Genomic DNA, 26690 nt, shown 5'->3' on the forward strand with positions numbered 1-26690 from the left:
TTTGGCATGGCAGACAGACTCAGCCGCGTGTGCTCATAATGGCTCCAGCGCCAGCCACCGAGCATGGGAAAGCATGTCGAGCCTGTGGCTCCAACCGCGTGTGGCTCAATTTGACAGTGCTGTACGGGGGAGTGTGCTGCAGGAAGGGGAGGCCATCTGTGGGAGCTGCAGGCGCCAGTACGGCCACTCGTTTACAAGGTCCTGTCAGAGAAACTCTGGCAGGAGATTGCAGTCTGACAGGCAGGAAAGCGACATGCAGCAAGAGGCAGATAGTCTCTTGGGAGTCCAGGGACTACCCTCCCCCGCTCTTGCCTGCAATTCAGACCAGGGTGGAAGATCAGGGGGAGGATAGTCAGTTGGATGAGCCCATGCCAAACAGAGAGGATGAGGATGTGGAAGATTTTTCCACAGATTTTGTCTTACTTATGCACAAGGCCTTTTTGACCAGGAAAGGTGCAGGAGGTAAACTGCCCCTGAATCAGCAGCCCCAGCATCTCTCTATGTACTGGGTAGGAAAATGGGAGATTATTTTGTCATAGATTACACAACACACATATTTATAAGTATAGAAGTTTTACTTATAAGTCTGAGAATAAGCAATAAAACAGGATTAAAGTTTGCATTAAGGAATATACACAAAAATACTTTCCCTCACAGTTCCCAATGTGAGTCTGATATATCTTTGGAAATCTGGGAACACAGCGCCAGGAAACCAGCAATAGCTCATCAGGCACTTCATTAACCACTGGTAATGTCCAAAAGCTTTTCCTCTGAGCAGTTTTTTTCTCTGCTTTCAAACAGTTAGCTTGAAGTAGGTCTTTTTATGTTGATTCTGCTGACCTTTTCCTAGTTTCTGGTTTTCTCTGGGCTACTCCCATGTGTTCTTGAGGCCCCAACTGTCTGTTCTTATCACGTCAGCAAGCAGTTAGGTGTGGCCAAGTGGCTACTGTACTGTTTTCCCTGAAATCTGTACAGTTAGCCTCATGAGTAAATGCTCCTTAATATATCTGATCTCATGACTTGTTTTTTGTTATAAGGCAAGCTAAGAAAAATGGCATATTTATTCTCAGAACTTATAGGCCTTATATCAAATAATTACACTAAAAATATAAGTATTTCTCTGCTTCAGTACTTTCTATCACAGTACAATATTCTTCACATAAGCTAACTAGCTGCTTAAAATAATTTCCCTCACTCTAAGAGGGGACTTCAAAGGGGACTTCAAAGGGACTTCAAAGGGGCGTGGGATAAACACTGTGGATCCATAAAGTCAAGAGACCGCCAATGTAGAGTGGGTGGCTCACCAGAACGATGGCTACTGCCCGGAGACAATACCCTTATTAAATAAACATACAGATGCTTACTGTGACTCCAACATCGCTCTAAGCTTCAATGGCAAGAGGAAATGTGGAAAAAAAGGATTTGATATCACAAAGAGGGGAGTAGCTGGCTTGTTACGGCGGTTACTACCCCAAACCAAATAAGCCTAATACTTCACTTTCCAAGCATATACAGCATAGTTCTCTGCTTCAACGGCAGGGGAGAAGAAAAGAGGGTTCGCACTCACAAAGCGGGGAGTAGCTGGCTTATTACGGCGGTTACTACCCCAAACCAAATGTGCCTGATACTTCGCTTTCGATGCATATCCAGCATGGCTCTCTGCTTCATGGCATGGGAGAGGCTGATACATCAAGCATTTCCAGCATAGCTCTCTGCTTCAACAGCAGGGGAATAAGAAAAGCTGAGGCTTCACGCATATCCAGAATAGCTTCAACTGCAGGGGAGAAGAAAAAAAAAAAAAAAGGATTCGCACTCACAGAGCAGGGAGTAGCTGGCTTGTTGCGGCGGTTGCTACCCTAAACCAAAAGGGCCTGATACTTCACTTTCGATGCATGACCAGCGTGGCTCTCCGCTTCAACGGCAGGAGAGAAGAAAAACAACCAATAGGGGCTGTATGACATAGTCTGGGTAAAGGGAATAAACATGGGTGTAGCTTGCTTATTGCAGCAGTTACTACCCCTACTACCCCTAACTAATCAAGCTAGGTAATTCACTTGGATGCAGCTCCATCACTGCTCTCTACATTAATGGTGGGGGTGGAAGGGAAATAGAACCAAGAGTTAAGAGAAAATGATAAGTATGAGAGAAGGGGTGTGTGGAGCTTGCTGGGCAGACTGGATGGGCCATTTGGTCTTCTTCTGCCGTCATTTCTATGTTTCTATGTTTCTAAGAGGACTAAGGGGTCCCCGTCCAGGGGGTCGGGTGACCTATTTCACCATTTGGGCCTTGGCCATCCTGCTGGGGAGGATGAAGCAGAGGAATCCAACGATTTGCAGGATGGGTTGGATGATGATCTGGGGGATGATCTTGGAGATCACTTGGCTGACAACCCAAAGAGGATGGACCATACTGGAAACAAGGATCTTTCTGAAGCAGAGGAGGTTCTGATCGTGAAGGGAGATGACCTGCGAGTGGTTTGCCTGTTCTGAAAAGAGGAGTTGAAGCCTCTTATTCCCCGGGTGCTAAAGGAGCTGGTGATTAAGATGCTGCAGGAGGATTCCAATAATGAAGGGGTGGACCCAATGCTGGATGAGTTACAAGGTCCACTGAAGGTTTTTCTGCTGCCTAAGAAGGTTAAGAAGCTGGTGAACAGAGAATGGGATTTTCCAGAATTGGGTCTCAAGGTGGCCAGGTGAAGTTATACCCTTTAATGGAGGACACTTTGCAGCTGCTAGTATTGCCTAAAGTGGATATGGCATTTTCGGTGGCCTCCAAGAAGATGATAATTCCTGTATCAGGATCAGCTGCACTAAAGAATGCTCAGGATCGCAAGTTGGAAATTCAGCTGAAAAGGATGTTTGAGGTCTTGGCCTTGAGCTTCCATGCGGTGATCTGAGGTAGTCTGATGCAAAGGCCTGCTTACGCTGGGTACAGAAGTCTCAGGAGAAGAACTTAGCTGACTCTAGTAACACTAGGCAGGTGGCCAAGTTGGAGGCCAGGGTATGGTTGAGGCAGTGTCTGCAAGCCGGTTTATGTGGTTACGGAATTGGCCAGCAGACATATGGTCCAAGTCTCAGCTCTGTAATTTTCTTTTTAAAGGGAAGCTTCTATTTGGAGAGGACCTGGAGCAGTTGATGAAGCATTTGGGGGCTTTGAACAGGAACAAACTACTGGAGGATAATACCGACAGGAAAACTTTCACGGCTGGCTCCTGTTTCCAGGATATGAGATGGTTTCATCCCAATAAGGGTTCTTCAGTGCCGCAGAAGCAGGGATCTGGAAGGCAGCAGTCCTTTTGGTGTTCCCAAAGACTCCCCAGGGATAATTCCAGTCAGGGCACCAGAAGTGGTAAATCTTCACAATGAAGCCAGGATGGTCCACTCTCTCAGAGAAGCTGTCGGGGGAAGCCTATCATGATTTTAATAGGAGTGGACTAGGATCGCCTCGGACCAATGAGTTCTAGAAGTCATAAGAGACGTCTATGCTTTAGAATTTTCTCGTCCCATCAGGGAATTCTTCATGGTTACATATTTCACATCCCACAGTAAGCGAGAGGAGGTTCGAGGTATGTTGTGTCGGCTTCAGCAGTTACATGGGATCAATCCAGTACTGTCAATGGAACAGGGTCAAGGGAGGTACTCAATTTACTTCATGGTTCCCAAGAAAAAGTGGACTTTTCAGCTCATCCTCGACTTGCAGAAATTCAATGCAGCGCTATGAGTGCCCCAATTTTGTATGGAGACGAGGCGGACAGTAATAGTGGTGGTGGTCCATCAAGGGGAGTTTTTGGCTTCATTGGACTCGACAGAGGCTTATCTGCACGTACCCATATGTGTGGATCATCAGACATTTCTTCGTTATATGGTGCTGGGACAGCATTTCCAGCTTCAAGCCGTTCCCTTTGGGCTGGTGACAGCACCACAGACTTTCACGAAGGTGATGGTTGTGTTGGCTGCAGTGCTCCGGAGGGAAAGGGTCCTAGCTCATCCTTATCTAGAAGACTGGCTTATCCGAGAAAAGTCGGAGAAGGAATGTCATCAGTCTGTTCAGAGGGTTTTGGAAATGTTGCAATCTCTAGGCTGGATGGTGAACCTAGTGAAGAGTCACCTAATTCCAACCCAGCCATTGGAATATCTGGGAGCGAGATTTGACACCTGGGCAAAGTGTTTCTTATCTAAAAGAGGATTCTGAAGTTGCAGTCACAGGTGGTCTGACTACTGCGAATACTGATGCCCAGGGCCTGGAATTATCTTCAGGTGCTAAGTTCTATGGTGTCTTTGCTGGATTTGGAGCCATGGGCCTTTACCCATGTGCACCCACTTCAGAGGGCACTTCTGTCCCATTGGAATCCATTGTCAGAGGAGTTTCATTGGGCCTTACCACTGCAGGGGGTCTCCAGGTCCAGTCATGGCCCAATTTGGAGAAAGGAGTGGATCTAGAGGTGCCAGACTGGGTAGTGGTGACCATGGATGTCAGCCTCAGAGGATGGGGGGCAGTCTGTCAAGGGCAGATGGCCCAAGGGCTGTAGTTGCCAGAAGAAGCTTCCTGGTGAGGGCAGTGCGCAGGGTATTGGTGGGATTCCTCCCTCAGGTTCAGGGTAAATGGTGAGAGTGTTCTCGGACAATGCAACAACAGTGGCATATATCAATTGACAGGGTGGGATGAAAAGTTGAGGTGTGGCTCTGGAGACACAGAAATTGTCTGGGCAGAGGAATATCTGGAATGGATTGTGGCATCGCATGTGGCCGGAGTGGACAACATGCAGGCAGATTATCTCATCAGGCAGCAGTTGGATCCAGGGGAATGGAAGTTGTCTGAAGAGGCCTTGGAACTCATTCGAACCAAGTGAGGCAGTCCCCAACTGGATCTGATGGTGTCGCGCAGCAATGCCAAAGCAGCGTGGTTCTTCAGTCGCAGAAGAGAAGTAGGGGCCGAAGGGATCGATACTCTGGTTCTTCCGTGGCCAACAGGAATTCTGCTGTGTGTGTTCCTTCCATGGCCTCTTGTAGATCGAGTCTTTTAGCACATAGAGCGATATTCAGGCAGAGAGGTTTTGGTGGTGCCAGAGTCGCCACGATATCTGTGATTTGTGGATCTGAATCATCTTGCCATGGATGGACCAATCCGGTTGGCTCATCTACAAGGCCTGCTCAGGCAAGTGCCTATCCTTTGGGATTGGGCATTTTTGTCTCGCAGCTTGGGTTTTGAGAGGAGATGCTTAAGATCGAAAGGATACTCAGAAGTGGTTGTTGCTATGTTGCTACAGGCAAGGAGACCGTCTACTTCACTGGCTTATGTCAGAGTGTGGAGAGGTTTGAGTCCTGGTGTGTGAAAGTGGGCCTGGATCTGTTGCGGGTGGATATTCTGCACAATATTTACAATATTTACAATAGAGCTTGTCAAAGGATCTGGCTACTCCTGGGGGAATTCTGTGCAAAAAAATTTAAAATTCTGCAAACTTTATATTGGTCAGAATAACACAATTTACATGACAGTCTTTAAGTAATTACATTTTAAATTAATACAGAAAAAAGTTATTACTTAGAGATGCAGAATTTTAAATATTTTGAGCAGAATTTCCCTAGAAATACACTGTAAGTGTCCCTTCCATTTGCTCTCCCTACTCCCCTGCCCACTTTGCCCTCTCAGGCTCCAGCTCCTCCATCTGCCAGTATCTCTCCCCTCCACCTCTAGGCTCAATCCCTTCCACTCTATTGCCAGTCCCAGAGTTGGACCCTGTTCTCAGTACTGCTCATCACACAGGCTCCCTCTGTCCCTCCCTCTCTCACACACATGTTCCCTCTCTCTAGTACACATACACACACCCTCATACAGGCTCCCTCACTCACACAAGCACATCCCCTCATACAGGGTCCCTTTCTTGCATACACACCCACACAAGCTCCCTCTCTCTCTCACACATACATCCTCACACAGGCTACCTATGTCTCTCTCTCATCCACCCCTTCACACAGGCTCTGTCTCACACATACACAATCCCTTCACACAGACTAGCACCCTCACATACACACGATCCCTTTTTCATACACACCAGCTCCCAATCTCTCACACACATACACACTCCTTCACAATCCCCTCATATAGGCTCTCTCTCTCTGAAACCCACACTCAAGCATCCCCCTCTGCTCTCTCACCTCCCATGCTCTCTCACACCCTCTTGCTCACCCCCTTGCTTTCTCTCTCACCCTCCCCTCTCCCTGCTCTCTCATAGCCCCTCCCCTTCCCTACACTCCTCCCCTCTCTCATAGCCCCTCTCCTCCCCCACAGCCCCTCCCCTTTCTCACACCCCTCTCCCTTTCCTCTCGCACACACACATTCACTCACACGGGGGCCTTCATCTTCGCCGCGAACAGTGCGCTGGGGCCTTCCTCTTTGCCATGTTGAACGCATCTCGTGGCACACAGGGGCCTTCATCTTTGCCGCAAACGGCATGCTGGGGCCTTCATCTTTGTGCGCTCAGTTCGCAGCATGCCGGGGCCATTTTCTGCGCAGAATTTGGCAGTTCTGCGCGGGGGGGGGGGGGGGGGGAATTCTGAACAAATTCTGCACTCCGCAGTAGCACAGAATTCCCCGAGGACTAGGTCTGGCCTATAATTCGCTTCAAGTGCAGGTGGCAGCCTTGGGTTCCCTTCGGAAGAAGTTGCAGGGAAAATCTTTGGCTTCTCATCCGGATATCATATGTTTTCTCAAGGGGGCCAAGCATTGGCAACTGCTGGTGTGAAGGACGTATCCCTCGTGGAATCTTAACTTGGTTTTGCGAGGTCTTTGTGGTCCTCTGAACTTTTGCAGAGGGTGTCACTGAGGGACCTCACCTTGAAAGTGGTGTTTCTAGTGGCAATTTGTTCAGCCGGAAGGATTTCAGAGCTTCAGACCTTTGTCCTGTAGGAAACCATTCCTGCGGATTTCAGAAGATGGCATGTCTTTGCGTATGGTATCCTTAATTTTACCGAAGGTTGTTTCTTCGTTCCACCTCAACCAGACAGTGGAACTACTGGCATTTACAAATTTGTCTGCGGAGGGAATGCTTGTGAGGGAACTTCACTTATTGGATGTGCAGCGGACCCTCATGCGTTATCTTAAGGTCATTAACAGTTTCCGACGATCGGCTCATCTATTTGTCTTGTTCGGGGGCTCAAATAAAGGAGCTAAGGCATCTAAAGTCACTATTGCTTATTGGTTAAAAGAGACTATTTTTTTGGCCTATCTCTGTAAAGGTTGGAAGGTTCTGGAGGGTGTGTCCTGTGAGCGGCCTTTCGGGTGCCCGCGCAGTGTAGGGTGGCTTGGGTACATCCCACTTTTCTGGACTGATCTGGGTTATGAACAGGAAAGGAAAATTGGTTCTTACCTGCCAATTTTCGTTCCTGGAATATCACAGATCTGTCCGGAGACCCATCCCCTACATTCCGAAAGACTGATATGATTTCAATAAGTGTTTTATGCAGAGCTTATTATGTGTATATAGTTGGAACTTTTAGGTGGGGTTCCAACCTTGGTTCCCATGTTTCCCTAGTGGGGGAAGTTGTTCGTTGAAGTTGAGAATGTGGCTCTATCTTGGCCTTGGTACAGGTCAATAGTGAGGGACTGCAGGTGGCACTCTAGGTTATGTAGCAGTGCCTGAAAGGTTTTTATTCTTTGCCTCCATCTGCTGGTAGGGATGGAAAACCCACTTGTCTGGACTGATCTGTGGTATTCCAGGAACGAAAATTAGCAAGTAAGAACCAATTTTCCTTTACCCACACAAAATTTAGCTAGCTAAAAAGAAGGTGGTGGCAGAAGCATTCCAGGAGCATAGTTATATTTTAGCCAGTGAGCACCGATATTAAGCACTCACTGGCTAAAGTTAGCAGAGTAACACTCGTCAGAAAAATACCTGTCCTAAAGTTACCCGAATACCTTTATCCGAGTATGTGTAATGGCAGACTTATCCAGGTAAGAGCCACTGAAGATGCAGATGAAGTCACTCGGGTAACTTGGCCCTCTGTATTCGGGTGAGAGTGGCTCTGTGTTTTCTGTCATCCACGATGGTAGAGAATAAATGGCCTTTGTGGGATGGAGGTGCTTCCATTTGGTTACCTATGATTGGGACCACAGAAGTGGCAAAAGATAATGCCCAGTAACCCCAAAGCAATATCATCTTTCCCCCCCCCCCCCTAATTCTTATGGGCCTAATTCAGATGCATATGCTCAGTCTTTATCTCCAGCACAGACTTATATAAAGGTGTGTGCTTGAAAAAGCTGCACTGGTCAATCACATTGGTCGATTTTAACTTTTCCAGTACTTATGCAGTATGTACAGAGGAGTGCTAGAAAAGACTGATACAGTCAGTCATATTGGCCAAGTGTTTTGGCATATAAATACCCTCTAGGTCAGGAGATACACAGAGTTAGAACTGGGAGGTCAATATTCAAAGCACGTTCAGCGCTATTTAGCCGAGTAAGTGTAATTTATGTGGCTAAAAAGTTAGCCGCGTAACTTGTGGGCATGTAGTGGGCGGATCAGGGTGGAGCAAGTTAGCCGTACAAGTTATGCAGCTAAGTTAGATAAGCCATAGAGCAGATCTAAACTTAGCCGGTTATAACTTATACAGCTAAGTGCGGATATACATGCGTATATTCAGAGCTTAGCCATGCAGTTGAATATACCTTGTAACGTACTCGAATAATTTATATCCAGCTAAGTTACTTAAACAGCCAGCTTTGAATATTGACCCCTGGATATTAAAACCTTTGCATTATTTTTACTGTCATTATTCTGCTCAGGCACCTGGTCTGTCTGGTTGTTGTTTTTTTTTTTATTATTATTTTAGCCAATGTTGATTTTTCATTTTATCATACCATTTGCAAATTTCGAGATCAGGCCAGAGGTCTGTTGTGCTCACACAGCACAAGTAACCCTGCATTGTCTCTTAGAGAAATATCTGTGGATGTGGATGATATTCTGAGAAAATGCACCTCGCACTGTCTGGCAGTAGCACAGCTTTGCTGCAGAACCATTTCTCTTGCTTAGCTGGGTTGTTATAAATAACAGGACGGTCTCTTTATTTTACAGAAATAAAAGCGGAGCAGTCAAACATTACCATATCCACACAAACTCTGAAAATAAAATATATCTGGCCCAGGATCACTGTTTTGATTCAGTTCCCAAACTTATTATATACCATCAGCACAACTCAGCAGGTAAAGCACTGTTCACATGCTTAACTGTGCTTTTTTTAGTGCTTTTCAAGTCATATAAAAAAAAAGGGAAGATATTAGATACCTGCAAATAGTGTCATATTAATAAAATCAAGCACACAGCAGCTGTCATGTTGAGGAAATGATTAAGCAATTATTGCGGGTATGTATATATTTACTTCACCTGGTTTAAGTTAAAAATAAATACCACGGTGAAGACAATTTAAAAAATGTATTATTTTTGATGAGCGAGTTGAGGAGTTACAGTGCTATGCATGCCCATTTGGGCATTTGCTAGCCAATTTGCACTTCACAAAGCTATTTTGAAATGTATATTGTGGACTTGCTTTTGGCTCAGAGAGGTTCGTTTTCTTTCCACACCATTATGATTGCCATAATATCTTCTCTCTGCCATAGGCCTACTTACAAGGCTCCGGCATCCTGTATCTACAAAAGCAAAGAAAGTCCCATCCACTGCTCCCTTAGGAAACGGTATGGGAATTCCCGTGTCTCTTGTCTCAGAGAAGCCATTGTATGCGCCTGGATTAAAGTACCGTACAGCATGCGCACGGAAGCTAAATATTTAGTAAATGTTCATTAAAATAGTAGGTAGCGTTTCTGATTTTTAGTGTTTGGTATGAGAATGGGGAGAGGGCTAGCTGCACTGACCAAAGCTCTGCCAGCGACCTCCCATGTCTCTTGAATGTCGCGTCTGTGCTTAAATACAGACCCGCCGGTAATGCTTCCTCGTGTGCCAGGCCTTCCAGAAGGATATGTTTTGCATCGGCAGGGCCGTGGGAGCTGAGGCGAACGGACATCGTGCTCACGAAGGAACTGGGCAGCGGGCAGTTTGGGGTGGTGCAGCTGGGAAAGTGGAAAGGGGAGTATGACGTCGCCGTGAAGATGATCAGAGAGTCGTCCATGTCAGAAGATGAGTTCCTGGAGGAAGCGCAGGTGATGATGTGAGTTTTGTGTTGATTGATAGAAGAACGCGCTTAAGCTGTGCGAACACCAATGACACGTCGACCCTGCCTCATTTCACAATTATACTGCAAAGGAAACAGAGAGTAGCTACACTCACGGCCTTCAATGGCCGAAGAAAGGGACAGAAGGCAATGTCACATTGTAAGGACAAAAAAACTGAACTCATATTGTAAAAACACAGTGACTAATTTTTTTCAGAATTATGTTTTTTATTTGTACTGGTTTGTTTTTTTTATCCCAGGGTTCCCCCTATTTTTATTACCCTTCTTCCTCCCTAGGCCAGTCATTGCTGTGGCAGGTATCCTACATATCCGGATATCTGCCGGTTGAATATCGTCCCCAAAAAATAATTGGGGGAGGGGTAGAAGAACACATGAATATGCGTGCGCGCACACACACACACACACACACACATCTTATAAGCCTTCTTCCCTTTGGAATGTAGGCTGAAAACAGACTACGGTTTCGACAGAAAGAAAATTTCATAGATCAGCTTTAATATGTTCGAAGGCACTCACTGAAGTCAGCGCTCCCCATTGTGCCTTTCTGCAGTCATCCAGTACTCTTTGCTGGATTGGTGTAGAGTCTCACCTTGGCCCTGTTGACTGCAGTGGAGTTGTGTTGCGGGTTGTGGTTGCAGAATGCTGGCAGCTCTGTGCCACTTATGCTGTAAGGACCACACACACAACACCTATTAACTTACATTTGGTTCATTTTTGTGCAGAGAATAATCATGCAGTTGGATATTCGAGCGCAATCACTGAGCTCATTATCCGAGCACAATATTTTATTTATAGTGCTGGGTTAACCTAGTGAAGAAACTGCCTTCCTCTTCATTCTTGTAGTTGATGGGTTGAATTCTTGTTTTGAAAATGAAAGAAAGACCCAGGCAAAGCAGACATTTTTTTCTAAATATTGTTTCCAGGAATCTCAGTCACCCTAAGCTTGTTCAGCTGTATGGCATGTGTACAGAGAAATACCCTATCTACATAGTGACTGAATTCATGTCGAACGGCTCTTTGCTAAGTTACCTAAAGGACCATGGAAAGGAGCTCCAGCCCTTCCAACTGCTGGAGATGTGCTATAATGTGTGTGAGGCTATGGAATTCCTGGAGCATCATCAATTCATCCACAGAGATTTGGTAAGATGGCGGGGGGTGGGGGGGGGGGGATCTGAGACAGGATGTGGTGATACAGGATTAAGAAGAGATGGTGGGGGGAGGAGGATGCAAACATCGTGACACACAGGGCATGCACAGTGTCCCAGTCATCTTCAGGGCCGGTGGTAGCTTTTTTGCTACCCTGTGCGAAAAATTACTGCACTGGCCCAATAATTAAAACTAATAAGGATTTAATAATCTGCTTTCCGTACCTGGGATCTGATTTCCAGTCACCCTGAGATTGTCATGGATTGGGGGAGGTAGGGCCGCACAAATTTTATCTTCTCTTTCACACACATGCACCAAAACACTTTCATTCTCTCACACACTCCCTCTCTCTAACATACACAGGCTGCCTCTCCCTCATCCTCACAGATTCATTATATGTGTGTGTGTGTGTGTGTGCGTGCCTGTGAGAGCCTGTATGTGACACGTAGGTTGTCACAGGCACACAAACATACCCAAACACACAAGCTCTCACACAGACACATTCACAGGTACACAGGTTCTCACACAGACACACACAGGCTCTGACTCATTCACACATGCATGCAAGCTCACACACATCATGGTCTCCTGTTGCCTTCGGCCCATGGCAGGATGAGCTCCACCACCGCCCCGAGGGCCTCCTGCTATCTTCGGGCCGTACGGCCCACCGATCTTCCTACTGGGGGGGGGGGGGGGGCCAGGGCGCAGAAGCTGTGCAGGGGCGCACTGCCAGCAACAACTTTGGGCGCAATGGCTGTGACACCCTTATTCTCCTATTTTATGGCCCTGTGTCAGAGCTGATCCAAGAATTTTTCTTCTTATATGTTTGTGTTTTGCTGTGGTCATTCTGTTTTTATCACGTTATGGTTGTAATTGACTGAAATCCACCCTGAATGCTATTTGGCCTGAGAAAGTCTGGAATATACATTTTTAATAAATTCAAATTCCAGAAATTGCCAGAGAAATTGAGGAGTCAGTGCTCAGGGTGATTATGTAAGGGATAAAGAGACTCGATCAGTGGTGAGTGTGGGGGAGGGGGGGAATGGGGTGGAGGATGGGGGTGATGTGCCAATCTTCTTTCCACCCTGCCCCCTTCCGTGGTGCAGACTTCCCTCAAATCCCTCCCCCTGTTCCCAGTGATCTCTCTCTCTCCCTTCCCCACCATGCTTTTCCCCAGTCTGTCCCCCCCACACTGTATCCCCCTTAGTCCATTCCCTACCAATCTCTATCTTCCCCACCGTTCTCTCCCCCAGGCCTATCCTCACCAGTCTCTATTGTTATCCCATCACTCTTCCAGCAGCCCAATCCCACCAGTCTATCCCTCTCCCCCCTGGCCCACACCCCACTGATCTCTCCTCCAGCCCATCCCTATTTGTCTCTCTCTCTCTCTCCCCTCCACCAGGTGGTCCCCATTCTCTCCCCAGCACATTCCCTCCATGACTCCCCCCCCCCTCTCTCGTTCATATGCACTATCCTCTCGCTTTCTTCCCCAGGCTCTGGCATTGGCTCACGTTATTTCTGCTGCTGGCCCGTCCTTGCTCTTCTCCTCTTCCCGAGCCATGGTACAGGCTTTTTTTTTTTTAGGCAGCAGTGGTGGTGCAGGCCCACTCTTACTTCCTGCTTGGGGGGGAGGGGGTGGAAGCCGCGGGCGGGCGGGCATGAGTGCGCGCGCACAGCTTCTGCTCCCCCAAGCAGGAAGATCGGCGGGCCGTATGGTGGCAGGCGAGGTCGCGGGCCACCGGCAGAAGCTAACCGACCGGCGGCCCACGGCCTGGCCTGCTGCCTCGCCGGGTGCGCCGCTGCGTGGAAATGCACTGGAATGCACACCCGGTCTCGCCAGGCCTGGTCGTCTCATCAGCAGCCCAAGTGGCGCTCACCTCCCATCAGCGAGGAGTACTGTGCCGATCGTCCTAGCAGCCAGATAAGAGCAAAACGTCCGAGGGGGTGGAGGCCATTCCGTTCTTGCGACTTCAGGTCCTGGGAGGAAGCAAAGGCGAAAACCAGCCTCATGCTCTTGTGTGTTGTTTCTCAGACTGGCAGAGGGTTTTTACATAATTTCTCTGTTTGGGATTTTTAATTACTTTGGTATGTGAGAACTGATAAATTACTTTTTTTGATACCATTTGGGGGCCTGATTCAAGGCTTTTCTCCCATGCTGAGTTTATGGGAAAAGACCTTGATGTGAGCGAGGCATGCTGCGGCACTAGTGTGTTTGCTTTTTATCCAGAGAAATGACCTATTCTGTCCCTCTCTCCTCACAGAGGATTTTTCCCTGTGCTGCAGAAAAGATTGTGTGATTTTAATGGACCTAGCTGTAATTTAATTTAAAACACCTATGGGTTTACCACTAATTAATTGCATAGATATAAAGGCTCACAAACTGTAGGTGATCCGTTTTTATTGGACTAATTTAATACATTTGTGATGAGTTTTCAAGAACTCTGCTACCTTCATCAGGGCAGTGCAGCAGGAGCTACTGATAATGTTGCGGGAATATATAAGTGAATCATAGATTACATTACAGTGATGGTTCCGCGATCTTTGTTTTCATAGCTATATAGAGTTATTAAGTAAAAGGTTGAGGGGGGCAAGAGTGCAGAGATTGTGTTTACAGAGGCGTGAGAAAAGTGAGGGAGAGAAACATTTAGAATTTATAGCAAGGGGAGGATTTTATCTTTAAACTCTGCTGTTTGTCTTCCTGGTAATTGCTAGACACAGTCCTCCCCTAGCTATAAATTCTGTTTGTCTTCCCCTGTTTTCTCATACTCCCAGCCCCCATCCTTGTACTGTACAAGTCTTAACAGCCTGGGAAAATCGACAGCACCAAGCCACCACCGTGGTGCAATCTGCAATTTACTTGTATATATGCCGGCAGCTTCACCCTGACCTCATTCTGCACTGGACCGGAGGAAGGGAGGAGTGCTTTCAGGGGGAGGGCAGGGTAAAAAAAAGCATTTCACCCATGTCGTCTGGCAATCTCTCTCCCTCAGTGCACGTGCCTTGTCCCACGTCATTTGTACTGTTAGTCACATTGAGGAGACGGCATTCCCAGTGGCTGATTTCAGTCAGGGGAAGAAAGGTATACAGGTAGATGGCTTTTTCTAATCTACACGTGGACTTTTCAAGACAGATTCATTGCACACACAAAAAATAGCAGGTGCACGTGGCTGCTCATGGTTTGCACCTACTGCAGTTTTCAAAAGGATAGCTCGAGCTTCTGCTCCCTTTGAGAAATGGTGCAAAGACGGCAGGTTAAAGTTGCATGTGCCCTTTGCACCAGTGTAGGCAGTGTGTGAAAATTGCATCCACGATGCATTATATTCATCCACTGAAAAAGGTCTCACCCACACTTTATTTATTGAGCTGAATTTCAGCCAGGTCGATATTCAAAGTGGTTTGTCCAGATAGCTTTTCAGTTTTCAGAGTACTTCCTCTGAGAAAAGAGGTGGGGATAGGACAGGGGGTGGGAAAGTGTGTGCTGCCTGATGATTGCATTTTCAAATCATTCTGCCTGTTTTCTGGCTCCTACTTTGCACCTGCTTCAGCGCTGGTGCAACGATCCCCCGAGGTATGTATTAATATCTGGCCCTGCACGGGGATAAACCTTACTGGGCTAAGACATTCACCGCTTAAAATCTATGCAGATAAACTGCAGGCCTTCTGGGGTAGAGTTAGCTGAATACTTGGCTAATTCCAATATTCAGGGTTAGCTAAATAAATTAACCAGCTAAGTCTGGACAAGCCTTGAAGTAGGGTTTACAATTATCTGCAAATGTGTCCCTTTAACTTTAGCTAGCTACATTCAAAATACAGTTGGTTCAATACTGGAAAAAAAACAAACCTCCATACCCCAACATTGCAGGCCTGTAGTCCCAATCCCCCCTCCCTCACCCCACATTGCTATCAGAGTGTATTAAGCCACGCTGGACTCTGCTAAGAACCCAACCATACCAGGCTCCCGGCAGCCTGGGAGCTGTGGGGGAGGCTGATGGATGGGACAGGAAGGTTCTGAGTTGGTTTGTGGGTGGATGGGGCCCAGAGGCCACACTGAATTACAGGTAAGGAGAAGGCTGCTCAGGGTGATAGACTTGCAAAGGGTTTTTTATTTTTAATTTTTTTTGTTGGTACCTCACTGGTTGTATTTTGAGTATAGCCAGTCAAGGTTAAAGTTTTCAGGGGACATGCACCCGGACAACTTGAAACCTAACCAGGTATATACAGACATAGCTGGCAGAGCTATGCAATCTGGGACAAAGGTCTAGACCAGTTCCTTTCTTGATCACTACAAGCATTACACAAAAGAAGGGTTTATGATCTGTGCTGGGGCAGACCTTCTGTTAAAACACATAGGGCTCAATATTCCAAAGAGCTAGGCAGCTAACTTGACAAATTAGGCACCTAGATTTTCCTAAATTAAAATTCTCCCATTCCCCGCACTGAACACCTAAAGTAAGGTGCAGTTTCCACTTTCAGGTTGGTGGATTTTCAGGCTATGCTCCTAACGTAGGTAGGGGCTCATTTAGTACGCTGCGATATGGGTATAACGCATGAAAAACTGTTATTATGGGCGTTGCATTCGATTTGCATGCATCGATTTTGCAAATACATGCAAAGCAGCTAAAGCCTAGGTAATCCTATGCAAATTACACTGCATGCCAAAAATATGGAGAGCTGTGTTAGTTTAATTTTTTTAATGAGCTGTAGATAATAGATGGGAGGGGGGGGGGCCATTGGGTCACTAATGTGCATCCAGATGTCCCCAGGATGCCTCTTAAAGGACTCAAATCTACCTAAAACACCACTCCACCTCCCCGTAACAGTGTAAAATACCCCCTGGGGATTTAGGGAGTCCACCCCTCACCCCACCCCCACCTGTTGAGGCAGCCCATAGTTAAAAAAAAAAAATAAGAAGAAAGAAAAAAACACTCCAAGCGTCGCATAGTGACACTCCACCCCTGCCCAAACCCTTCCCCTTTTAAGAAAATACCACCCTCCTGGTTCAAACTTCCCCAGGTTCTCCCCCTCCCTAGCCTCCCTTACATAAGACGATCTCCCTGGTGTCTAGTGCATCCCCCATCCCCTCTCCCCCCTTAGGTCAAAATAACACCTTGGTGTCTAGTGGAGCTCCCCCCCCCCACCCCCGGACCCTCCCTTACCTTTAAAAGGTAGCCTGGTGGTTCAGTGGTGACCCTGGACGCCCCCTAGGCTCCGGGCCGGCTGACACCATATTTCAGCGTGGCCCCATGGGACACAAGTTGTTCGGTGCCATTATGAAATATAGCGTCGGCCAGCCTGGGGCCTAGAGGGCACCCCGAGCCACCACTGGTACCTTTTAAAGATAAGGAGGAGGGGGTGGGCCTCACTAGACACCAGGGAGTTCATCTAATGTATGGGGAGAAGCGAGGTGTAGATACTAGGGGGGGGGGGGGGGGCGGAAGAACCTGGGGGAGGGGAGGGTTTGACCTGGAGGAGGTTATTTTCAAGTTTTGAGGGGTTCAGGCAGTCGTCACGTGATACTTAGAGCCTTTTTTTTTTTACCGTGGGTCACCTCGACAGGCAGCAGGGGGTGTGGGCAGGAGTTTATTTTATCTTTCTATTTGTTGTCGGTTTCAGTATTTTATTGGCTATCGTCAGTTTTAGTACAATATAGTTTATTCTTTCCAGTAATTTCTTAGATTATTGAATTAGTTGTTAGAGGGCTAAAACCAAAGCTTTTTTATACTGGTAATTGCGTTTGCCCACGTAAAAATGCACTTTGATTACTGCCCCACTCCCTCAGTGCGGGTCAGAGTACTTCCTCTGAGTGAAGGGGTGGGGATAGGACAGGGGGAGGGAAAGTGTGTGCTGCGTGATGATTGCATTTCCAAATTATTCTGCCTGTTTTCTGGCTCGTACTTTGCACCTGCTTCAGCGCTGGCACAACGAACCCACATTTTGCATGCAGCAGGGTGTGCCTATCCCTACAAACCACCCATGGGACTTCAGACTCTGCCGGGAGTCTCTGAATTGCCCTCTTAATATTGTAACTACTTTCCCATAACAAAAACTCATAATAAAAACTTTTAAAAATATATCCGAAGCAGAAAGCCTGTGAAGGAGTCGGTTGGACCATTAGATGATTGAGGGGTTAAGGGGGCCAACTTCTTTTCAAAATCTCTCTTAGCCTGACTTATCAGTGTCTTACATGTAACTTGCCAATGTTTATGCTTTATCCTATTTTCTTCTGATGGATCCTTCTTCCAATTTTTGAATGAAGATCTTTTAGCTAAAATAGCCTCTTTCATCTCACTTTTTAACCATGCCAGTAATCATTTTGCCTTCCTTCCACCTTTCTTAATGCATGGAATACATCTGACCTGCACTTCTAAGATGATATTTTTTTTACCAATATCCATGCCTGTTGCACATTCTTAACCTTTGTAGCTGAATCTTTCAGGTTTTTGTTTTTGTTTTTTTTTAACTATTTTTCTCCTTTTATCAATGTTTACCTTTTGAAAGTTTAGTATTAGAGCCATGGATTTGCTTACTGTCCCCCTTCCAGTCATTAATTCAAATTTGATCATATTATGATCACTACTGCCAAGCGGCCCCACATCCGTTACCTCGCTCACCAAATCCTGCGCTCCACTGAGAATTAGATCTAAAATTGTTCCTTCTCCTGTAGGTTCCTGAACCAATTGCTTCATAAAGCTGTCATTTATTCCATCCAAGCAACACTATCTAAAATCTGTCATGGTCTGTCAGGCTGGAGTCTGGGAGCACCCCACAGAGACGGTACATGGCTGCAGGTCAGGACTGGAGCTGATCTTCTGACTAACCAACCCCCTCTCCCACAGGTTGAGCCCTTGTGTTCTGGGGGCCGATAGGACTTGTCTTCTGTAGAACATCAGGGCACGGACTAGGAGCTAAGGTCAGGCACAACCTGGTCAAGGCAAGGCTTGCTGGATGAGGCAGGTCAGGCTGGAAGTTGAAGCCAGGTACAGGCACGGGCTGAATATAGAGCACAGGCTGGGGCTCAATCTGAGGCAAAGGATAAGTACAAGGCCTGGGAAATAGGCAAGGGACTGAAATGGCCTGGGCAGGGCAAGAACTGGACAAGGATAGGACTAAACTACACAGGCTACAGGGAATAAGAAAGCCCAACAGGGCGCAAGGCTAGCTAGGTGAACCTAGAAGGCCCAAAGGCCGTTCAGTAACAGAAAAGCCTAAGAGGCCACACAGCATGGCAGGGAGGTCTCAGAGGTCACAGAGCAAAGCCAGAAGGTTGGAAGGGCCCAGAGCAAGGCTGGTATGCTCCAAGGCAAGGTAGAGGGCCCGAGTAGGGCACAAGGCAAAGCAGAAGGCCCAGATAGGCCGCAAGGCAAGACAGAAGGCCCGGTTGCCATAAGGCTAGGCAAGGCAGAATAACAAGGAAAGAGTGGCCAGGTCAGAGATCCAAGGTGACTCGATGAAGAGGCATTGAGGCACTGGACAGGCCAGGTTAAGTAGGGTTGAGGCTTGGGTTTTCGTGTAATCAATGAGGTAATTGGCAAGAAAGTTAGCACGACTCACTGAGGACTCCTAGTGGAGGGAAGACTGCACATCAGGCTGAACCTTGGCATGGGAAGACTGCACAGCAGGTGAAACTGTGACAACTCCTTTGCTTTGGCAGTGTAAATACTTCATGCTCAAGAGGATGATATTGTTTTTGGTTTTTTTCCATACAGATCCTTTCCCACTGATGGGACAAATGTAGGAAAATGTTTTTCTTGCTGTGAAGAAATTCAATGCATGACAGGCATTCTGGGTGTTAAGAGTTGCGGCCCATGAGTAGTCCCTGTGAGACGCGGTACTCATCCCTGACACTAGTCATTCTCAGTGTGGCTGGAAGCCACTGGAGTCAGCCTCCCATGCCGCCTTGTCTTTCCTGTTGGCCCTGATGTGGCTCAGCCTCAGCATGACAGGAACGCCACTGGACACAGCATCCATCACTGCCATAATGCTGCGACCTGACTTTCCCTTAGGCACGTGTGCACAGTTCCTAACCTTAAAGGGTCCTCAGTGGGAAAGTCCCCGCAGCACCCTCTGATGACATCAGATAGCCCTTCCTATATAAAGGCTCCATGGACAGCTCACCAATGCCTCAGCAATGGGTCTCCTGCTTTGCAGAGCGTGTTGCCAGCATTCCTGAGTTCCTGTGTCTTCAGCTTGTCTTCTCCTGCCCTGCCTTGTGTTCTTCAGCTTTGTCTTGCCTCGTCCTTGCCTTTTCCTACTTTCTTTGTCTTCTGCAGCTTCCTTTGTCCAGCCCTGTCTTGTTTGTCTCATCCAGTATCTTCGTACTCCCTTGGCCTCACTCTCCGGATCTTGACCTTCTGCCTGGACCAGACTACGTTTGCCTGCTGCCTGGATCTGACCTTCTGCCTGGACCTGACCATGTCAGTTCACAGCCTGAACTGACCTTAGCCTGTCTTTGACCTCGTCTATCTGCTGCCTGTCCTGACCTCGGTCTTTCCTCTTGCCTCTGCCCTAGGGACCTGCCTCAGACCTATCGGCTGTCAGAACCCAAGAGCTCAACCTGCAGAGTTGGTGGCTGGTATAGGTGAAGCTCCGGTCTATTCCAGTAGGGCGCGTTCACCTGCTGCTGCTGTAGGCCCTGTAGGTTCACCTACGAGGCTGTGTCAACTACACCGCAGCACCAAGGGCTCACGCCAACCTTTACTCTGGGACCTCTCTTCACATTGTCATGTCCTAGAAGAACTGATTGTAGATTCTGAAGTTTCTCATCACTCTTCAATGGTTGCTTTTATGACCTGATGGGAAAGCCAGAGGTCAACTATGGTTTGTAGCACTGCAACAAGAAGTCAATTGAGCAGACTCTTAGATCATATTATTTATGTTTTTGTTTATGTTTTTATGCTTCTTTGTTACAAATAAGAGTATCTGTGCAACAGGAAGAGGAATCTGCTGGTCTTTCGAGCCAGAGATTCTAATGGATGCTCAGACAGTGTTTGGAAGGTTAGTGTAGATCTCACTGAAGTACGAACTGTTTAATTCTTTTTTGGGTAGATGAACCTCAGAAAACATATCTTCAAGTTTCAGAGTCAATCTTTCAATGAAATACAGTAATACACAGCTAGGTCACAGAGTGGGGGTAGCAGGGAAGGCATGAAAGTACATGTGCGGGAGAGAGGGAAGAGTAGCAGGCACCCAGGACTTCAGAGTACCTACTAGATAAGGGAGCCCGGACCGACGTGCCGCAAATGCGCAGTAGAGAGCAGCTCTACCGCGCATGCATGGACGAGCACGTCGGCCAGAGCTTGCCCATAACAAAAATGGCGCTGGAAGGAGTGGCGGCAAGGAGCAGTGACGGCGGCGGCAAGGACCAGGAGCGGTGGCGGCGAGGAGCAGCGGCAAGGACAAGGAGCGGTGGCGGCAAGGACCAGTAGCGTCAGCGGCGGCAAGGCGCAGTAGCGGCACGCGCGCGCAAGAGACCTCCCCCGAAGATCTTCCATTTGTGCTATCCGGAAGGGGAGTGACTGAGGGGAGGAGGGAGTAACTGAGGGGAGGAGGGAGTGACTGAGGAGAGGGGAGAAGGGAGTGACTGAGGGGGAGGAGGGAATGACTGAGGGGAGGGGGAGAGGGGAGGGAGTGACTGAGGGGAGGAGGGAGGGAGACTAGAGGGGGGAGGTGGGAGGGAGAATAAAGGGTGAGGGGAGAATGAGGTGGGAGGGAGGAGAATTGGGGGGGGGGAGGAAATGGACCGAAATTTTTTTTTTAATGTAGCCCGTTGTTACGGGCTTAACAGCTAGTCTAAGATAAAGAAAACCATCTCTCTGTCTTTTGCCATTATATATTTTATATATATGTGTGTTTTTTCACTGTGATGTATTGTGTGAGGGTGGTTGACTTTGCTGAGCTAGGGGCCCAAAAAATCCTTTATTTGGCCCTGAGCATGTCCTGATTTCAGGCTAACTAGGAATGTTTAAAAGGACTAAGACATATTCTCTTATAATATTGACTATAACTTTTCTACACATTCTCACGCTGGGGACAAGCAGAGGTAAAATAACACTGTTTGATATATCAGCTGTAACCATCTGGTGCTAGACAGCTCACTTCTCTTTCTTCTGCAGGCTGCCAGGAACTGTTTGGTCGATAATGATCTTGCAGTGAAAGTGTCTGACTTTGGGATGGGTCGGTAAGTTGAAATTGCTAAAATGTATTGCAGCTTTTGGTTTACAATAGAGGTGAGCTTTACAAACAAGGAGAAATGGGAACTAAATGTGGTTCTCATTAATAACACTTTGTCTCTTCCTTCCCTCTAATGGGTTTTTTTTTTTGACCAGGTAGTTCCTTCTTTCTCCTTGTTTCTTTTTCCAGCACAGTTGTAACCTGCGTTGGAATCTGATGTCTCGAGCCTTCCTTCACAACTACCCAGGGATTTCCCCCCCTGTTTTTAAACACCTTCCCATTGTTCCTAGCCTGGTGATTGCAGCAACGTTCCTGAAGCTGGGAGCAATGCAGCAGACTGCCTTCCAGAGCCCTGTACCATTGGCTCTTAATCCAGCCACAGGTGTCGCCCTTAATGATATCCATGACTTCCTCCCTCCCCAGGGGTTATGAGCACTACCTCCACCGCATGCCAAGCCCCAGCTTTCCATACACTGCCCCAGTGCTGGTATAACCCATTGTTCAAGCCATGCACGTCCACAAGGCAGCAGCCTAGAGGGGGGCAACAGCTTTGGGGCCACCTGCAGTGGAATTAAAGAGGGGGCTGTGGGGCTCTGGCAGACCCCAACCTGCTGGCCACAGATATGAAGGGGAGGCCATGGGCCCCAGTGCTTCTCAACCCAGGGTGGCTGAGATGAAGAGAAGGCTGCGGGCAGCCGACATAGAGAGGGGGGCCTGGGTCTGCTGGGGAACCAAAAAAGAGAGAGATAGTGTGTGAGCATATGTGTGTATGAGAGAGAAGGGGCATGGGTGTGCATTGTGAGCATGTGTGTGTGTGAGAGTGGGAGCATGTGTGATATGTGTGTGCGTGTGGGAGTTTGTGTGTGGGAAGTAGAGGGAGGATGACTGTATGAATCTGTGTGATAGAGGGGGAGAGTGTGTGTGTGAGAATTAACATGTATGTGTGTGTACATATATACTGTATTTATAAGAAAGAAAGGAAAACGTTTGTGCACCACCCCACTAATTCATGACAATCTCAGGGTGACTGAATGAAAAATTTCCAGGTATGGAGAGGGGGGGATTTTTAAAAATCCTTATTAGTTTTAATTATTGGGTATTATATGATATTTTGAAATAGTTTGCTGGTGTGTTAGAAATTTAAAAAAAAATTAAATGAGGTTTATTTCAATATTGGATGTTTTATTCATCAGCTGTTTTGAAATATTTATTCTTTTTATTAGTATGGTTACACTATTTTGATTGATGTTTTATATTTATCGATTTTATTGTTTGATGTTTTTTGTGGAATGTAATGTTTGTTTTTTTCCCATTGTTCCATTGTATACAAAGTCTGGCTTTTTGCGGTTTCCAGTTCAGTTTTTGTCTGCACATTTCTATTTACACTTTATGGCCTCTTTTTATTCTGCATTTGATGAGGGTCTGTCTGTGTTCTGCATATATGACTAAAGTGATGTATTCGGTTAGTGTATATTTTCTGGCTCCATAGCAGCCTGGCTTGCTCTGGTTTGCCAATAGGAGGTGCATTGTTTTAGGGTTTGATGTAATATTTGTAATTTCCTCTTTTCATAGGTAGGTTTGTTTGAGTGCTGTTTTGGTATGGGAAGTTTACTATATTGTAATTGTAATTGATTTTATTCATGGCTTTTTGAAGACCAAGCCTACATCAATATGTGTTACAATATGCCTCCTACCATATGTGTTCCAAGTGTCTCTTTTGCTTTATTTGAAGGGTTTTCTGTAAATGTAATGTACATGTTGTTGTAAGTGATACTTTTACCTCAGAAGACTGTACTTTGCCTGTCCTTTTTCATGTTAAATCTGTTATTAGAAAAGCAGAATTTGTAGCTATGTGTGGAGAGGGCCATGTGGTGCGGGGAAGGGGGGTGTGCTGAATTTTTCTGGTACACAATTATTTTCATTGTATAGGATATACCTGTCAGCCCTGAGGCTTCGTATTGGGCATATTCTCGGAACAGATTACTACAGTTTTCCACTTCTCGCAAATGAACTATACTTGCCCACCATTGGCATATTTGCCCACCTGACATCTGGTAGCCTTCCTCTAACCTTACCTGTAAACAATATTCAGACACAAAGGTTTATTATGGAAAAAATAGGAGTCCATGAACGGTGCCATTAAAATCCATGCAGTTTGGGAGAGAAGGGGGGGGGGGGGGGGGACGGACAGCACAGTAATCATTTGCACAGGGCAGCAAAACGGGCAGCTCCAGCCCTGTCCAGCCTCTACGCATGTTAGCTATAATTACTGTCTTTGCTTACTTACAGGCCGATACAGTAAAAATCACGGGAGAGCGGGCGATTAAATTCAGTATATAAAAATATTCAAATTAGGGCCCGCGGTAAAAAGAAGCGCTAGGGACACTAGCGAGTCCCTAGCGCATCCTATTTGACAGAAGCAGCGGCTGTCAGCGAGTTTGACAGCCGACGCTCAATTTTGCCAGCATCGGTTCTCAAACCCGCTGACAGCCACGGGTTTAGAAACCGGACGCTGGCAAAATTGAGCGTCCGGTTTTCAACCCGCGAGCCGCGGACCGATTTTACATTTTTTTTTTAAATTTTTAATTATTTTTAACCTTTGGGACCTCCGACTTAATGTCGCCATGATATTAAGTCGGAGGGTGCACAGAAAAGCAGTTTTTACTGCTTTTCTGTACACTTTCCCGGTGCCCGAAGAAATTAGCTCCATCGGCGTGCACTATACTGTATCGGCCTGCTAGCTTGTTAAATCTTCAGGGCCCTACAGCTTTTCATGTAATTTTGTCTTTTCATTGTTCATTATTGTGCACATCTTCCTTATTTTATGTACTTAAAACCAGAAATGCAAGATGTGTGTTGGCGGTGCTTTGTAAGTAAATGGTAGCACTGTGTGCACGTGGATACACAATGAGCGAGATAGTATACTTCCAGAGGATGCATGCAAATAATAGGACAAGCATTCTTCAGCTATGGATGAACAGGTTTTATTTAATGCGTGTTTCTTTCCTTACAGGTTTGTGCTGGATGACCAATATATCAGTTCAGTGGGAACAAAATTCTCAGTCAAGTGGTCAGCACCGGAGGTTTTTCATTATTCTAAGTTTAGCAGCAAGTCTGATGTATGGGCCTTTGGTAAGATTTTGCTTTCCTAAAGTACTGAAGAGAACTGACATACCAAAACAATTAACCAGGCTATCTAGACTTTGTCCTCGAGAACATTATCCACTAAATGATGGTGTTCTTGACAGCAAAGCAAGTGCCATCTCAACAGTGGTTCTCAATTCTTGTCCTTGAGAAAACCCCAAACAGATCCTAGTTTTCAAGTTAGCAAAATTAGCACAAAAGTACATGTAAATGTTTTCATGAATATTAATTATGGAGATCCTGTAAACCGAAACTGCTTGGAGGCTTTGAGGGCTGGATTGGAAGAAGCATGGTATTGCAGTGAAATGTTCACTACATTGTAGGGAAGCGAAATGAAGTAATTCATGATGTAAAACAGAACAGCTCTGTATTGGAAATGGCGTTGAAGAGAAATACAGTTGAATCAAAAAGACAATGTAATCCAGTTTACTTCATGTAGTTTTCAACCCTGGGGATCCTCTCTGCAGGGATCCTGATATGGGAGGTCTTCAGTCTGGGAAAACAGCCCTACGAGCTGTATGATAACACACAGGTGGTTGAGAAGGTTTCTCAAGGATACCGGCTTTACCGACCGCAACTGTCATCTGAGGAGATCTATGAAATAATGTGCAGCTGCTGGAATGAGGTAAGTGTGATGTGTAATAATTGTAATAAAGAGGGTCTAAGAAACCCTTCCAAGAACTGGCCAGCTAGGGAGTCTTTTTTATTTAAAGTGGGGGGAAAAACTGGCAAGCCTGCATATCGAAGCAGGGCTGTAGCCGTGGGTGGGCCTGGATGGACCGTGGCCCACCCACTTAGAGTTGTCCCGGCCCAGCAGCATGAGAAGAGAGGCCCTGTCACAGGGCCCCCGTGAACAGGCCCGGCGCAACCCAGCGAAGCAGAGGCCAAAGAATGAACGTGGCCCGGGAGGTCAACGGTGAACTCTGTGCCCCTGGTGACCAAAGAGAAGGTGGACCGTGAGGCCACCGGTGCTCCCATCCCTCTAGCGGCCGGAAACAGAATGAGGTTCAGGAGGCTGCCAATGGACCCTATCCCACCGGCGGCCAAGAAGAGAAACCCGACCGGAGAGAGCCCATTCGCCTGCTCCTCCACATGTGCCAGCCCTACTGAATTCAAAATGCATGTGGCTATCATGTGCTCTATGCTGATCTTGCGATACACGAGATCAGGATAGAGGAAGTGCTAGGCGCAAGAGTTTTGAATAGCGCAGGGACCGGTACATGAGGAGGAGAAGCAGCAGCAGCAGAATAGGCTTCTCCTTCTGCTCCTGATGAGGAGACTGCCTGGGTTTTGAGTTTGTGAAAGAATGGGAGCCTGCTTGGATGTGTGTTTGTGTGACTGAGAGACTGCCTGGGGGAGAGGGGTGTTAGTGTGAATGGGAGCATGCTTGGGTATTTGTGTGAATGGGAGCCTGCCGTGGGGTAGGAGTGTGAATGGGAGGCTGCTTGGGGAGGGGAGATGTGAAGGGGAGCCTGCCAGGGAGAGTGTGTATGTGAGATAATATGTGGAAATGGAGAAACTGTGTGTATGCATGTCAAAGAGCGTGCATGTGGGAGTGAGACCCTCTGTGTGTGTGTGTATGTGAGGGAGCGGATGTGCGTGGACGTGGGAGCTGCTTGTGAGAGAGAGTATGAGAGTGGGAACCTCTGTGTGTGTCGGAGTGGCAGCCTGCTTGTAAGAGTGAGAGCCTGTGTGTATGTATGAGCCTGCATGTGAGAGCCTGTGTGTTTGTGTGGGAATGTGAACCTGTGTGTGAGAGAGAATGCAAGAGTGAGAGCTTGTGTGTGTCTGTGAAGGGGAATGGGAGCCTGCATGTGAGAGCGAGATCCTGTGTGCATGTGTGTGTGTGTGTGTGTGAGAGAGTGGGAACCTGCGAGTGAGAACCTGCATGTGAGAGAGAGAGCATATGAGAGTGGGCACCTGAGTGGGAGGCTGTATGTGAGAGAGAATGCAAGAGTGGGAGCCTCTATGAGAGAAAGCATGTGTTTGAGAGAGTGCATGTGAGAGAGAATCTGTGTGTGTGTATGAAGGAGGAAGGAAAGAAGAGGA

The 26690-nt window shown here is 47.1% G+C and overlaps 1 protein-coding gene across 1 annotated transcript in view; it reads left to right on the top strand.

Moving 5' to 3' along the window:
• Window positions 1–26690, top strand: part of BMX (BMX non-receptor tyrosine kinase) — a 71366-nt gene that overhangs the window by 41764 nt on the left and 2912 nt on the right. Inside the window, exons 12-18 of the mRNA XM_029603222.1 lie at window positions 9071–9198; window positions 9613–9687; window positions 9986–10157; window positions 11105–11321; window positions 21440–21504; window positions 24511–24629; window positions 25109–25266. Coding sequence (XP_029459082.1) covers window positions 9071–9198; window positions 9613–9687; window positions 9986–10157; window positions 11105–11321; window positions 21440–21504; window positions 24511–24629; window positions 25109–25266 — 934 coding nt within the window. The remainder of the gene's footprint in view (window positions 1–9070; window positions 9199–9612; window positions 9688–9985; window positions 10158–11104; window positions 11322–21439; window positions 21505–24510; window positions 24630–25108; window positions 25267–26690) is intronic.

Source organism: Rhinatrema bivittatum, chromosome 5, assembly GCF_901001135.1.
Source record: "Rhinatrema bivittatum chromosome 5, aRhiBiv1.1, whole genome shotgun sequence".
Lineage (NCBI taxonomy): Eukaryota > Metazoa > Chordata > Amphibia > Gymnophiona > Rhinatrematidae > Rhinatrema > Rhinatrema bivittatum.